General features: G+C 32.9%; 2 protein-coding genes across 2 annotated transcripts; one reads left to right on the top strand and one right to left on the bottom strand.

The window, feature by feature from the left end:
* Window positions 1-232: 232 nt before the first annotated feature.
* On the top strand, window positions 233-1003 carry LOC137965212 (uncharacterized RING finger protein P32A8.03c-like). Its single transcript, XM_068811576.1, has 2 exons — window positions 233-899; window positions 942-1003. The coding sequence occupies exons 1-2, from the start codon at window positions 233-235 to the stop codon at window positions 1001-1003; spliced, it is 729 nt and encodes a 242-aa protein (XP_068667677.1).
* An 8169-nt stretch (window positions 1004-9172) lies between these two features.
* Window positions 9173-13397, bottom strand: LOC137965911 (protein IWS1 homolog 1-like). The gene is made up of 11 exons (XM_068812296.1): window positions 13197-13397; window positions 12078-12537; window positions 11795-11911; window positions 11435-11655; window positions 11199-11328; window positions 10969-11031; window positions 10813-10890; window positions 10161-10252; window positions 9984-10049; window positions 9701-9860; window positions 9173-9527 (listed from the first exon to the last, which is right to left on the bottom strand). The coding sequence occupies exons 1-11, from the start codon at window positions 13214-13216 to the stop codon at window positions 9429-9431; spliced, it is 1506 nt and encodes a 501-aa protein (XP_068668397.1). The 5' UTR covers window positions 13217-13397; the 3' UTR covers window positions 9173-9428.
* Between the last annotated feature and the right edge of the window lie 2184 nt (window positions 13398-15581).

The raw sequence follows: 15581 nt of genomic DNA, 5'->3' as shown, positions 1-15581 counted from the left end.
GCTCCTTCCTCTTCTTCCACTCCACTCCACTCCGGTGCTCCTTCCTCTTCTTCCATTCCAGTCGTTCCTCTTCTTCAGTGGCCCCTTCCTCTTCTTCCACTCCAGTCGTTCCTCTTCTTCAGTGGCCCCTTCCTCTTCTTCAGTGGCCCACTCCAGTCGTTCCTCTTCTTCAGTGGCCCCTTCCTCTTCTTCAGTGGCCCACTCCAGTCGTTCCTCTTCTTCAGTGGCCTTCATGGCTGATTACCCCGCTGCTTCTCCTGTTCCTGCCCTACTTACCCCTGAAGAACCAGTGTCTATTGAAATGAGTTTTAACCATTCGTATGAAGCCCCAGTGGACGATCCCACGGCGGTCATCTCAATATCCCATCAAGTCTTCTGTATGTGTCCTATGCCGGAGGGAGCCCATTTTGAACAAGTTAATCTCCTTATACCGGCTATGAGCTTTCGTCTGCCGCTTTCCTTATTGTTGGATCGGAGTCGCTGGCAGAATGCGGCCTCCGGAATACTGGACCACTTCTCCTTCAGCTCCGAGGCGTACGCCCAACTCCTTGCGCATCTCTATATTCTTGGAGGTGATTGGGCGGAGATCACGTGGAGGAATGGGCGTACGAGGTTGGATGTGGCTATTGACGTGAGTGAGATGCTCGAAATCCACATTCAGCCACTGTTTCCCGCAGAGCCTGAGTCAATGCCGCCGGCTTCTGTCGGCCAGAACATGAAGTTGAAGGAGGTCAGCGAGATAGCTGCCGGAGAGACTTGCGCAGTTTGTATGGAACAATTAGGAGGATCGAGGAAGGAGGTGACGGAGACTCCATGCTCACATATGTTCCACAGCGAGTGCCTCCTTCCATGGCTGAGGAGAGCGACTACATGTCCTCTCTGCAGATCCTCCCTGATTAGTTGATTAAACGAATCAAAAGTGTATATTGTTGATTGTTCAGAAACTTCCCTCAAAATATTGTTGATTAAAGCAAATAAAATGCTAGTTTCTGTTCCATTGTGATGGTATTTTTTTCTTTCGGGATCTTGCGTTTGTTACAAGCATGTTTTCATTTAGATTGGAATTGGTTTCATCTATCATATAAATTGAATTTTCTTTTAACCTAGATTTTCAAATCTACAAATTAAGATCTTCCATAATTTCTTCTTGTTATTTAAAAGTATAAACATAGATTATATACATCATTTGTAGTATATTTTAAATTATTATTAATTATTATTATACCACCACTGGTTTTTTTAGAGCTAGAGGTGGGTGCACTAACCCTATCTCTTTCTTACTCAAGTTAAGAGAAGCCCTTTATTACGATAACAATAATATTTATTTATTTTAAATAATAAATGTTTATAAAATAAATATAATTATTATATAAGATATGAATTACTATGTTTATCTTACATATTATAGTATATCATATTGTATAGTTTTATATTTGAAAACTATCTATTATTTTTATTATAAAAAATATTATTCTTTATTTTAAATAATAAATGTTAATAAAATAAATATAATTATTATATAAGATAGGAATTACTATGTTTCTCTTACATACTATAGTATATCATATTGTATAGTTTTATATTTGAAAACTATCTATTAGTAATAATTATTTAAATTTTTATTTTAAACAATTATATTTATTTATTTTAAATAATAAATGTTTATAAAATAAATATAATTATTATATAAGATATGAATTACTATGTTTATCTTACATATTATAGTATATCATATTTTATAGTTTAATATTTGAAAACTATCTATTAGTAATAATTATTTAAATTTTTATTTTAAATAATAAATGTTAATAAAATAGATATAATTATTATATAAGATATGAATTACTATGTTTATCTTACATATTATAGTATATCATATTGTATAGTTTTATATTTGAAAACTATCTATTAGTAATAATTATTTAAATTTTTATTTTAAATAATAAATGTTAATAAAATAGATGTAATTATTATATAAGATATGAATTACTATGTTTATCTTACATATTATAGTATATCATATTGTATAGTTTTATATTTGAAAACAAACTATTAGTAATAATTATTTAATTTTTTATTATAAAAAATATTATTCTTTCTTTTAAATAATAAATGTTAATAAAATAAATATAATTATTATATAAGATAGAAATTACTATGTTTATCTTACATATTATAGTATATCATATTGTATAGTTTTATATTTGAAAACTATTTATTAGTAATAATTATTTATATCTTTATTTTAAATAATAAATGTTAATAAAATAGATATAATTATTATATTAGATATGAATTACTATGTTTATCGTACATATTATAGTATATCATATTGTATAGTTTTATATTTGAAAACTATCTATTAGTAATAATTATTTTATTTTTATTTTAAACAATAATATTTATTTATTTTAAATAATAAATGATAATAAAATAAATATAATTATTATAAAAGATATTAATTACTATGTTTATCTTACATATTATAGTATATCATATTGTATAGTTTTATATTTGAAAACTTTCTATTTTTAATAATTATTTTACTTTTTATTATAAAAAATATTATTCTTTATTTTAGAAAACTCTACGAGTATATACTATTGTATAATCAAAATAGAAAATACTATCATATTCGTATATACATGTCAACAAGCATAAATAACCCAAAAGAAAGTTTATTCTATTTTTTTGTGAATATTATAATATTTTCGTAGATTAATGTCAAAGCAATTACATTTTGAATCGTGATTACTCATGATATATTAAAAGAAATATTAAAAAAAAAAAATTTCTTTTCCTTCTCTATTTTTTAATCGATGGCCTTAATTTTGATTTATAATTTTTTAAAATTTATAAATTTTTAATTTTTATCCCTTTTTTTGTGCATCCAAATAAAAAACTAAATAGAAAAGACTAGAGAGATTTTGCAGTTTTGTGCAAAGCCACTTGTCGGATGATGACAAACCTGATGCACGTCATTGCCCTTTTTCCTCCTCCCACCCTCCATAAATTAAATTAAATAATTAATTAAAATTTGAAGAAAAATTCATCCTTTCCTATATTAGTGCCCAAAATGAAAAATTTAGTTTAAACAAGATAATGAGTTATTTTTTTATAATATACCTAAATAACTAATTAACCTAAACAACACATGATTACTACACTAATAAGTAATTTAATGTACTAATTAATTAAATAAGATATTTCATTAACAAATTAAGATAGATTGCGCTTTAGTCTAAATTAATACAATAATTATGTGTGAAAATTAACTGATACACTAATTAATTAAAATTAGATAAATAAAAATTAAAAATTGAATAGTAATATATATATTAAATAAATAGTACTTAATAATAACATAAAACAGATTTTTAAGTAGTATAAATTAATAATATATTTCCACAAAATAAAAAATAATTAGTTTAATTAATTATTAAAAAATAGAATAATTAAAAAAAGTACTTGATCAAATGCTTACTTTCACGATATTTTAATTATCATTAATTTAATATAGTAATAAAAATATTTAATATAATAAATAAATAAATATTTAATTTTATTAATAACTTAAGATTGATTTTACATAGTATAAATTAATAATATACTGCCAAAAAGTAAAAAGTTATGGGTTCAATTAATTATAAAAATAGGATAATTAAACAAAAATACTTGATAAAAGATTTATTTTAATTATCACTCTTAAATCACTAATTTAATATAATAATAAAAATAGTTAATATAATAAATAAATAAATAAATATAATATTTTATTAATAACATAAGATAGATTTTTACGTAGTAGAAATTAATGATGCGAGGGAGGCCGAGAGCGATAGGGCAGAGGGAGCGTCGACGCGAGGGAAAGTGGATGAACTAGGATTTTGGTAGGAATCCTATTTCACCCACTTTACTCAGGAATGAGTTCAAGCGAACAAACAGGTTCATCCAGTTCAACTCGCCTCCGATGTGCGCACTAACGCCTTCGGGTCAACTGACAATGTAATCACTTACACTTTCATTTGACTCGCGCACGCAGTAACACCCCCTAGAAATGTATTTTCTTTTCACTAAAATGATGTTTTTATACCTAGATTCTTAGACTCTTCCATATGAATTATGTTTCCTAACAAAAACAACGAGGAACATCAAAGACAAGATCGATACATTGTACATACCAAGTTAGGCAGTTCATATAAATATAAAACAAATAAATTTTCAAAAACATAATTTTTCATAAGTTGTGTCTTCCTTGGAGAAAATTTGGTTTGTTGGCAAAGTAAAAAATAGAATATTGTAGCCCGACCTGGTGTAGAAGTTGAATACAATGCGATGGCTCGCATAATAAACAAGTTGAAGTGGGTTAGGTCAATCTCACGAGAGTTGGGTTTCGACGAGGATGAGTTGATGAACATGTTTTGCGATACTCATGTTGCAATCTTTATTGCAAGTAACCCATTTTTCCATGAGAGGACAAAACATATTGAAGTGGATTGCCACTTCATTCGATATGTGGTAATGAAAAATGCGATAGTGACTCTGTTTGGAGATCAATTGGAAAATGTCTTCACTGAGGCCCTTGGCAAACGAGAATTTATGTTATTCTACAACAAGCTGGGACTCATGGATATATATATATATGCTCTAGCTTGAGAAGGTAATAGAAAATACCCTTCAAAGGTATTTTGGTCATTTTATTATTTAGTGGTTAATTTTTCATGTATATAGGATTTGCATTAAGGGAGAAGGTTTATTAAGTATATAGGAGTATTTTTCTAATTTGGAACTCAAAGTACCTATTTAAGAAGTCTGGGATTTTGTGCACAGTTCCCAACGAAGCCTTTTAGCACTTCAAAAATCTCTTCTTCTCTTTTCTCATTTTTCTCTCTATTTTCTCCTCTTCCTTCACCCAAATTTGGAATTTTACAAATAGTTGTGTCGTAACCTAAATTGTTCTCGTACTCTTCAATGGGGTTAAGGTAGGTGATATTATCCCTGTGTGAAAATAATGAACTATATAGCCACTCTTATTTTCAAACAAAAAGATACATTTTTCGGTAATGGGAATCATTATTGGAGATCATGCAATAATTTCAATGGCCAAACAGATGAAACATAAAACACATCATTGAGGAACAATGTTGGAATTACATATTACCAAGCGGATTTCATTACTTTTAATGTCCTATGCACCAGGATAAAAATTCAGATGGTTGTGGAACTGAGTACTAATATCGCCCATGCCCCCACTAATAGAGAATGACTTGGGGCGGCCCATGTTGATGTCAATAGCCGCTACATCTTTGAACCTGAAAGGGGAAATACACTCTAAAAATTCTCCAATTATGACGATCATGCAATGACTGAGATAAACATTACTAGAATGCAGAACTTGAGAAAAATATCAGTTAGGTAATACCCTTTTGTTGTCAAAGTTATCTTGCATAATAACTTGAAAATGTAAGAGTGATATAAATTCCATATGATTGACCAGTTACACCAGTACTTACTAAGTGCAATGTCTCAGTAATTGAAGAACTTAGAGGGGCAAGATAACAAGATAATTTCCACAGTATGCTGAAGAGAAATAAAAAAGTAGGATATGTAATCCTTCCAGAGCTAAAATTATATATGGGAATGAGAAAATTTGTGAAGAGATGAAGATCAAGACAAAAATTTCAAAAAATATGCTAAATAATAATTCCAACAACCTCTTCCTTTTGCGGCGACGAAATTCACAGAATAAGAAGAAAATCAAAGAAGAAGATGATGATGAAAGGAAATAGATGTAAGGGTTGATGTGAGATTAGTCTCGGATTCCGGCTCCTTCCCAACCCATCCATTATACCATAAATCCCAGGTCGAATCGTTCATTCCCCAGAAGGGTTCGTCGCAACCATCCACGTATTCTTAGTTGTTGGTCTTGTAAGAATACTATTCGTCTTCATCGGATTCCCTCAAACTACTCATCACCATTTGAACACGGAAAAGGGTCGCCGGTAGAAATCAGTAATCGATTTTTCTGATTTTGTTGAAGGAAGACAAGGGAATGGATTAAAACTTGGAGAGAAAGGGGGTATTTTTTAAGTACTTACATCGTAAGCTTCGGTTATCCGATGAAACTGAACGCCGCAGTTGTTCCCCTTGCATTCATCTGGATGATACTAAAAAAAATTACGAGAGTTAGAGCTTTTGTAGGGTTAGGTCGGCGACGAAAAAAAAAAACCAAGAAGATTAAATAACTAACTTACCTCCTTCCGTCGGACCGTCGCTTTCGACTCGTCTATGAGGAAGAACTTCGGATTAAGAAATCGAAGAGGAACAAATACCTAAAATTGCGAGAGTTCTTGACTTTCCATGAAGCTTGAGGTCTTTGAGAAGCTTGTCCCGTTTCGATGCTTAAGACCTTGAAATAGATGTCTCTTGAAGGAAAAGTACCTAAAATACGAGATTTGTAATTGTCAGCTCTATTAACTTTTATTCTTATAAAAATCAAGAAGGTAGTCTATCCATAGTCAATATGTAAATTTTTTGGGCCAACACTTAAACACAGAAGATCTCAAGGGAAGGAGAGTAGAGAGGAAATCTAGCTCTTGGGAGAGGAGAAAAGAAACCAAGGGAGAGAAAGAAGAGGAAAAAAGAGAGGAGTAAGGATGAATTTGAGCCAAGAGGAAGAGGCTTGAATGCTCTCTATCCCATGCCTTGAGGTTGTATTTATAGTTGTGGGAAGGTGTTTACAATGACTACAATGCCCTTAGGATTACATGATTCATAAGAAAAAAAAGATATCAGAGGACATACACCAACTTGCCTAAATATCTATTTCATCTCTATGGAAAGTTCTCCGTTTTTACTATACATGCCATCACTACACACATGGGTATCTTTTAACCATTTATGAGTATACACAAATTAAATTCAGTAAAATTTATGATGTGAAGGTTCTATGTGGTTGAATTGGTAGAGTTCATTATTCAATCAAATTGGTACGATTCTTGTGCACAAGTGGTTCTTTAATCAATTAAACCAGTTACTTTAGCTACCTCATCATTGTTGAAGAGAAGATATATAAGGCACTTATAGGACTCTCACAATAAGAAGTCTCACAAAGCTAGAATTAATATGGTGCAGATTTATAGGAGTCTAACAGAAGAGTCTTAGTTTAAAGGTGTTTTAGTTATGTTAGTCTTCTATTTATGTTGAGTCATTTAATTATGTTAGGACTTATCTTTAAGTGTTAGAGTTTGGGTGTAATTGGGACAATGGTAGTTTAGGTTAATTAAGACATTGTAATTGGATTCTACTACTCTCCTTTATTATAAATAGGGGTTCATGTACTCAGATTACAACAAGTCAATGAAGTTTTTCTCTTTTTCAAAAATTTAACATGGTATCAGAGCAGGTTTTGTGAGTTGACTTGGTCAACCCATAGAGATAATGTGATCCTTTTCTGATATATTATCTCTAGCTGTTTAGGTTCGTATCTATCTTTTTTTCTCTTTTCAATCCATATACTAGTTGTTTGCTTTGTGTTTTCACCTCTATACTGAGATTTTCATGTTGCATATTATATATTGACGAAAATATATTCGAGCCTACTTTCCAACGCAAAAGTAATTTTGGCAATTGAAGGTTTCTACAAAGAGAAATCGATATTTGAAGCGAAAAAGGTCAGATTGCTAGAGAGGTTCGAGCAACAACAGAAAGCTTCAACTTTTGAGTCAGCTTATGCCATCAAGAACGAGATTTTATAGGAAGAATTATATATTAAAAAAACTAATTATAAGTCTACTTTCTTAATTATTCAACCAATTCTCAATCTTAGTTTTCTACATGGAGATATCGATCTTGGAAGAGTCAATGGTCGCTGGCCTAAGAAGAAAGAGCACTTAGTTCGACCAGGTTATAGATTCTGAAATCTATCAAATTCTTTTTCTCAAAATAAATATATTTTATGAGCATAAAATATACCTAGATGAAAGGTATTGAAATCTAATTTCAGAAGGATAAAAGTTCATGTTAATTTTATCAATATTTAAGGAGATATTTTCAATTGTGTGAGCAAAGGTCTTGATACAAAATAAAAAGAATCAAGAGATCATAAAAGATTCAAGAACGAATATTTTTATTTCAAATTTGATATCAAATTAAAGATATTTGAGTCTAGTTTCTTGATCAATAAATTGTTTGTGATTCTATGCTATATTTTTGGAGATATTGATATTAGAAGTATTAAAACTTCATTATTCAAAGATAGACTCGTAGCGGATTATTTCATGTGTCCTTATTAAGGACTTTCATTACTTGGTACGTGTTACTTCAGCATTGGCCCATATCCGCTATTGCTATTGTGACTCTTTGATTGATACATTATTATGGAAGAATGACTCTTTGTTAAGCACCTAGCCAATACTACCCAAAAGATCAGTCTGGTAGGTAGCGGAAAGAAATAATAACTTTAGAGAAAATTGTAATCATCAAAATTTAAAAATATTAAGAATTTTATTTTATTTTATATTTTCCTCATGTATCCAAATAAAAGAAACTACATTTCTCTTTCATTTTCTCTTTAATTTTCTACGGGCATCCAAACAAGAGAAAATAAACTTATTTTCTTTTCTCTTTCTTTTTCTCTTTTCGTCCTTTCTATTTTTTTTTCTCTACTTTCAGTGTTCCAAACATAGCCTTAGGAAAATGGATAGAAAAGAGAAACTGAGCCATCAAAGCTGGCTTTCGACTAGGAAGAAGGGTAAATTAATGTAGAACTTGTATTTAGTATAAGTAACTTTATTAAATATAATTTGACAAAAATGAATTATAACGAATAATTTTGATTGATTTGAAATAAATTATTATTATTATCATTGTATTATAGTCAAGATAAATAAACTATTTTTAATAAAATTAATTTTATTTAATTATGAAATTATATTTACTTAAATAAATTATAATTAATTTATTAAAATATTTCAATAGAACAAGTCCATTATAAATTAAGATACATCAATTTTTGGAATGATTCATGTAAGCGGGGAATGAATCAGATGATGAACACAATAAGTTGATTGGATATTCTGGAGTGGGCTGGTATGGATATATGGGGAATACAAGCATACAATAGAGGTACTAAATTGAGCTCTTACAATGAGGGGGTGCTAGACGTCTCAGACTTCAAGAGGGCCATTACTGCTGGCTTTAATACCATATTTGATGGGGTATAACCTTTGAAATTTGCCTGCCACTACTCTGAATAAGTTTTACATGAAGAATCTCAACGATTGAAACTTTCTTTGGTTCAGTCCCAGAAGCTCGGCAAGAATTTATTGGAGAGAAAACTTGCAAGAGCATAAAAAAGATTCTTATTAATTAACGATTACACCATATCCCTTGCCCCAGGCTATACACCAACAAATCCGTTTAACAGGCTAACAAAACCTGGCCATCCCACGTCCTTCTACACTCAACTTGGTAGCTTGAAGCATCTTCTTCTTGGGTGCTTTCAATTGCTGGAGCTTCCTATTCATCTGCATACCACCAGGTGAAAGTCGTTAAGAAAATAGGTCTAGTAAGCCAAGTTGATAAAACAAATGTAAGGTTTCTCTTTACATAGCTTGTTTAGAATACAAATCTACATTTTAAAATCCCTAATTCTTTTCACTCTTAATAACTTGAAGAGAACAAGTTACCACAGACCAACCTTTAGCCGACGCTGATCCTGCACCACATTTTTAGCCCGAGCTCTTATTTCGTCTGGATCAATTTTTGATTGAGGCCGGATCACAAAATCTAAAGGTGATGCTTCAGGCCTTGATGGATGAAGCCGCTGAGCAGACAAACTCGATCCAGATTTTGATTCCCTGAAGTTTTACCATATTAAAATCCTAGCACCTACTATTACTAGAAAGGGAAGTGCACAACGTGCTCGAGCATATATCAGTCTTTCAACTGTTTCGACTGGCAAGGGGTGGGCATTCACTTACTGTGAGTATCCAGCCAAGTCAAGGTCATCATCTCTGGATTCCAAACCAGCTGCTTTTGTCAAAGCCCTGATTAATAAAATTTCACAAAGGTAATTAGAAATATCATTTTTAAAAAAAAAAAAATAGTCAAGTTCAAAATATTAATGCCCAAAACAGGAAAAGATAAAGATCATATACTTCTTTGCAGATGGTCGACGATAAGGTGCTCTATCATCATCGAAACTTCTCATGTCTTCAAAGCGGGTACTCTTGTTAAATATAGGTCGACTCTGCAAAACAAACCAGATTGAAAATTTATCAAAAAAAAAAAGGCAGTACTTAGACGCCCTACTTTAACAAAAAAAAAAAAAAAAAGGGTCTGCCAATACTCTTTATCTCCCAACAAAGAGACAACTTGCAATTTGGCTGACCAAACCACCAAGTTCTCTTTTTTTGTTTTTGCTTGAGCACAACCCATTACCAAGTTCTTTTTTTTTTTTTCTCCTCAAACACACTATTGTATAGGGTGTATTGGTGTTCAGAAAGAGAAAGCTTTTTACCGATAGGAACCCTTACTAAAAAAACCTACTGATAGAAATCCAGAAAAAGTAGACTTGACAGCAGAGAAAAGGAGAAAACTGCAAACCACTCCCAATAGAGAAACAAGACTACTGTGTAATATAAAAAACATTAAACTTTCAGCAGACTAAGGAATATAACAGAGCACCATCAAAGAGACATTTACAAGAGGTTTAGCTAATAAAACAAAATAGCCTTTTGAACTCATATAAAGCAAGCTAATTGCTACATGAGATACTCTAACACTAAAAATTAAAACCAAGCTCTTTACCCATTTATCAACCAATTCCTTAGCAAGTTTCCGGTTTGATGTGGTTTCTTCATCAGATTTTGATAAAAACATTATAACCTGTGGAGATATATATTAGTCTTTCAAGTCAAACACTAAATAATGATGGACAGTGTATACATATTAAACATTGACCACCTTTCCAAGACCACTCTTTTTTAATTGATCCCTCCGGTCATACTGCTCCAAATCAATTGGAAACTGCATAACAGATATTGCATGTCAAAAAGAAGCAAATCACAATATCAATTAAAGAAGAGGATAAGCAAAAGCATTATGAAACAAGCATCTTAAAGGATGAATTAACACAAACATGCATAGAGAAAATATCAAGTAAGAAAAACAAATGGAAAGCCCAGTAGACATACATCAGACAGAATCTGCAAAATAGCAGTTCGGATGTTTATATTAGGTAAGCTACCATCTGGTAAAGGTTCAAGCCAGTTCTTCAAAAGAGTCAATACTCCATGATCTAAAAACTCTTGTTGAAGTTGCTTCCTGCAAAAAAAATCCAAGCAATACAAAAAGCAAAAGATCATCAACCAATCAAAAAGAAACCTCTTAGTCCAGTAGCACCAAAAGAAGCACCATAGGACCAACTTACTTTGAGAGAACCCCAATTAGCAATGGCAACTTCTTAAGTTTGTTGATAGCAGGCTTAGATTGCCTATTTAGCTCTGCATCTTCTTCCGCTGTAACTTCAAGTTCAGCCAAAAGATGTTCAACAATTAATGCAACTTCTGCAGCTGTTTTCTCAGTTTTTTTCTTCTTCTTCCCTATTTTAAATAGTTGGTTAATTTCATCATCTTCCTCACCCTCTTCTGCCTGTAAGAAGTCAGAACAAAGAGTTATAATGCACATACTAAATTCCACATAACCTATCAATAAGAAGTGCCTTCAATCATCACGATTTGATTACCTTTATAAAATGAAAAAAAAAACATAAATTAAATGATGCACAAACCTGAGGAGCATCCCCAGCAGAGACCTCATTGTCGCTGCCAAATCGATCAACTGGATCCACAGCACTATCATCAATAAATGCATCATCATCCAAGGTTCTATCACCCTCTTTATCATCCTATTTCATTGAAATAAAGAAGAAATGGTGTAATCAATATCTGATAAAAGCACTTTAATCAAAACTTAAGTCAAAGATGACCATATCTCCCCAAATATCACACAACCAAAAGCATAACTTAATGAAGGCACCACCACACAAATGTCAAACTCATGAAAAGCATTACCTCAGAATCAACCCCAGCAACGGTATCCCACATCTCCTTCATCTCTGAATCACCTCTATGATCCCTTGACTTGACAGAACCCATACCCTTGGACCCTAATTTCATCTCATCCCTAAGATTCTTATCTAACTTTAACTTCTTCTCCTTCTTTTCACTCCTATCATCTTTCCCCACCTTCCTTTTCCTAGAAAAGGGCTCCTCATCCGAAATGTTCCCTCTTCCAAACGACCTCACAGCAGCACTTTCATCCTTCAAATCTAGTGACTCCTCTTGAAAACTCTTTTTCACCAGCCTCTTTCTAGGCTTCCCTTTGGATGGACCAGCTTCATCTGGTACAGAATCAAGGATAGGTGTTGGTGATCGCTCACGCCGCCAGTCATCCCTTTCAGGCTCAAGGGATTGCTCACGATCAGACTGTTCATTGAAGTCCATCAATGGCTCCCCATCTTCATCTCGGTATCTAAACATTAGTAGAAAATTCCATAAATTTTTAGTTCGGACGCCTAATTTTCTTCCCCACGTGAAAAGAAATTAAGTGGAAAATTTTGAAAGTACTTAAATAGAAACAAAAACAAAATGAAATTCCACAAAACCTGATCCCTAAACAATGTTTTTCCAGATAAAGACGAAGAGCAAATTGATCTCGTCCAGAAACTTTTGTTATCGATAGGGATAATTTTACCAGAGAAAACAAAATACAAGAGGCGAATAAAAGGGGAAAAATCCAACTCCAAAGGGCAACTTGAATCAACAAAGTTAATTCAGAAGCCCTAATGTCTCAAGTGAAAATGTTATGTCTACTTCGTCTCGCAGAAAAAAAAGAAAAAGAAAAAAGAAAGCCATTGTCCCCAGGTTGCACGCCACCAAAACGAATAAGTACCCAAAATCTGAAACTTGAATTTTCTAGGACAAATCCTAATACTGAAAATTTTAAATAAAAAAGAAGCAAAAAGAAGAAAGCAAATTGGCATAAACCTTTTTGCCATGAGGAGGAATTCAACAACCCTAAAATTTCGATCGGGAAGAAATTTCAAATCCAGAAAAGAAAATAACGGAAAAGTTAAATCCTAAGAAGCCCAAGAACAACAACAAAAGCAAAAATCAATCCAGAGAGCTTACGGATCATTTTCGTATCCCATTGCTTCAGCAGATTTTTCAACTTCTTCCTGCGATAGGCCGGCGACAAGAGCAACCTGCAACCCTAGAACAACTTCGTACCGCGACCGCCCGGCGAGGACTGCAGACCTTAAACCAATTCGCAGACACGACCGAGAACGGATTTCGCGTCTCCAAAGAGCTACGCGCAAGCTTGCCCTCAATTAACCCCAGGCGTCAAATAACTGTATTACCAGCCGAAAAACATTTTATTGACAAAAAAGAATACCTGTCTAATCTGGACTTACCAAACTGAGGTAAGGGTCGGGGGACCGGTCCAGTCGGCTTGTCTGCGGTCCATCATCTCAACTGACCCAACTCATTTATCATTAATTGCATGAAAAACCAAACTCATATGTCAAAACCAAAGCCGGGGCTGTTTGCCTGAAAAATTAGAAAATTTAATTAAAAAATCAAAATAGGTGATGTGGCAGTACATTTCAGTAACTTTTGTCACTTGGCTTTATAGTTTTGTTCAAAACCGAACTTAACAAATAAGGAATAAAGAGCTTCACTTGGTTAGAATTTTGATTAACACCTAGTGACTAGTCATAAAACTCAACCCAAGAATCACAAAGCACACAATATTCCATAAAAACCCTCCATTATAGAGGGGGAAAACCACAAGGAAACTTTAAAAGAAACTTCTAATATAAAATATGGGATTCCAGTATCTCTTCTTCTCAAGTTTTGCCCATACTTGAGGATGCAATGTTAATGAAAAAAAAAAAAAAAAAGTAACATCCACTTACAAGGAATAGGGGTAGTCAAACTTTAAATCCAAAAATCATTCACAAATGACATTTCAGATAATAAAAATAAAGCATTCCATAGGTTAGATATCAAAGAACAGAAAGTTTAGGATGGAAAAAGGTTTCCAGATATGCAGGGAGACTTCAATCTTTCTCTTAATGTTAAAATCTTAAAGAGTTGTTGTCAACCAAATTTGTGCATTATCTCATGTTTCTCCCTTGACACCATTACCTTTGTCATCATGTCTGATGTATTTTTATCTACTTGAACTCTAGAAAGGGATAATTAAAAGTTGATAGAGAATAGAGTGTAACTAGTTTTACATTTCAGCTTGTATTCATTCTCTTTATTTTGGTCAATGTTAAAGTTTCATACCTTTTAGGATAAGGACGAAATATGAGAAAAAGGAAAATGGCATTTAGGTAAATTAGAAAAGAAACAAAAGAGGGGCATTAGTTTGTTTTAAGAAGCTTTTGAAAGGGGAGTTGGGAAAGAAGGAAAAAGAGAAACCGGGAGTGGGAGAGAAGAAGCAACGAGGAGGAAGAAAGGAGGAGAAAGAAGGGGACGACAAGGCTGGGAGAAGGAAAAGGAAAGAGAGAAGAATAGTGAAAGAAGAGCGACGAGAGAAGAGAGAAGAAGGGAGCGGTAGGGGAAGAGAAAGGGAGGAAGATGTGAGTTCAAATACAAAGTCATTCCTTCCCCATCTTTTCCGTTCTCTCATTGATTTTATACCTTCCATTCCATTTTCCTCTTCTCATAGTCTATTTTGTAGAATGTTGATTTAAGCATTCCATGATATTAAGATCTTCAATTTAGGAAATGCAAAGGAGAAGAGAAGAAGATATAAGAAGAGAAGAAAAGAGAAGAGAAGAGAAGAGAGGAGAGGAAGTGAGAGTTCATGTTGAGGAAAGAAGAGGAGAATTTGGGTCGTCGGACTTATCCAAACCCTCCCCCTTAATCTTTATTTATAGATATCAAGAGTACTTAAAATTATAGTATGCCCTTCGCCCTAGTGAGACGGAAGGAAAGACAAAGAACATAAGATATTTATAATAATGCCACCTAATCTTGTCTACGACTTTCAACAACCCCCCCTCCCCTCCTCCTCCCTCTCAAGTTGGTAGTGAAAAGACATCATATAACTCCAACTTGGTACATGCAATGGAGAGAATTTTTGGAGTTGGCTGATTTTGCAAACATGTCAACAAGTTGTCTATGGGTTGAGACATGTTTAAGACTTATGATTCCTGCTTGCAACTTTTCTCTTACCAAGTGACAGTCCACATCGATATGTTTTGTTCTCGCATGAAATACTAGGTTGGAGGCAAAGTGAATTGCTACTTGATTATCGCAATAGAGTTCCATAGGACCTTCTTTGTGAAATCCCAATTCAGCTAGAAGATATTTAATCCAAAGAATCCCACTTACCGCATGTGCCATGACTTTGTATTCTACCACATTATGTTTTTTACTTCTCCATGTAACAAGGTTGCCTCCAACTAGAGTACAATATCCTAAAATTGATTTTCTATTACCTAGTAATCTAACCCAATCCACGTCGATAAATATTTCAATATTAAGATGACCATGACACTT

This window comes from Aristolochia californica, unplaced genomic scaffold, assembly GCF_029961685.1.
Source record: "Aristolochia californica isolate CCGP_79_NKW_82.1479 unplaced genomic scaffold, dmAriCali1.0.hap1 SCAF_5, whole genome shotgun sequence".
Classification (NCBI taxonomy): domain Eukaryota; kingdom Viridiplantae; phylum Streptophyta; class Magnoliopsida; order Piperales; family Aristolochiaceae; genus Aristolochia; species Aristolochia californica.
The sequence above is the reverse complement of the archived record's forward strand: the minus strand, read 5'-3'. Positions and strand labels throughout refer to the sequence as shown.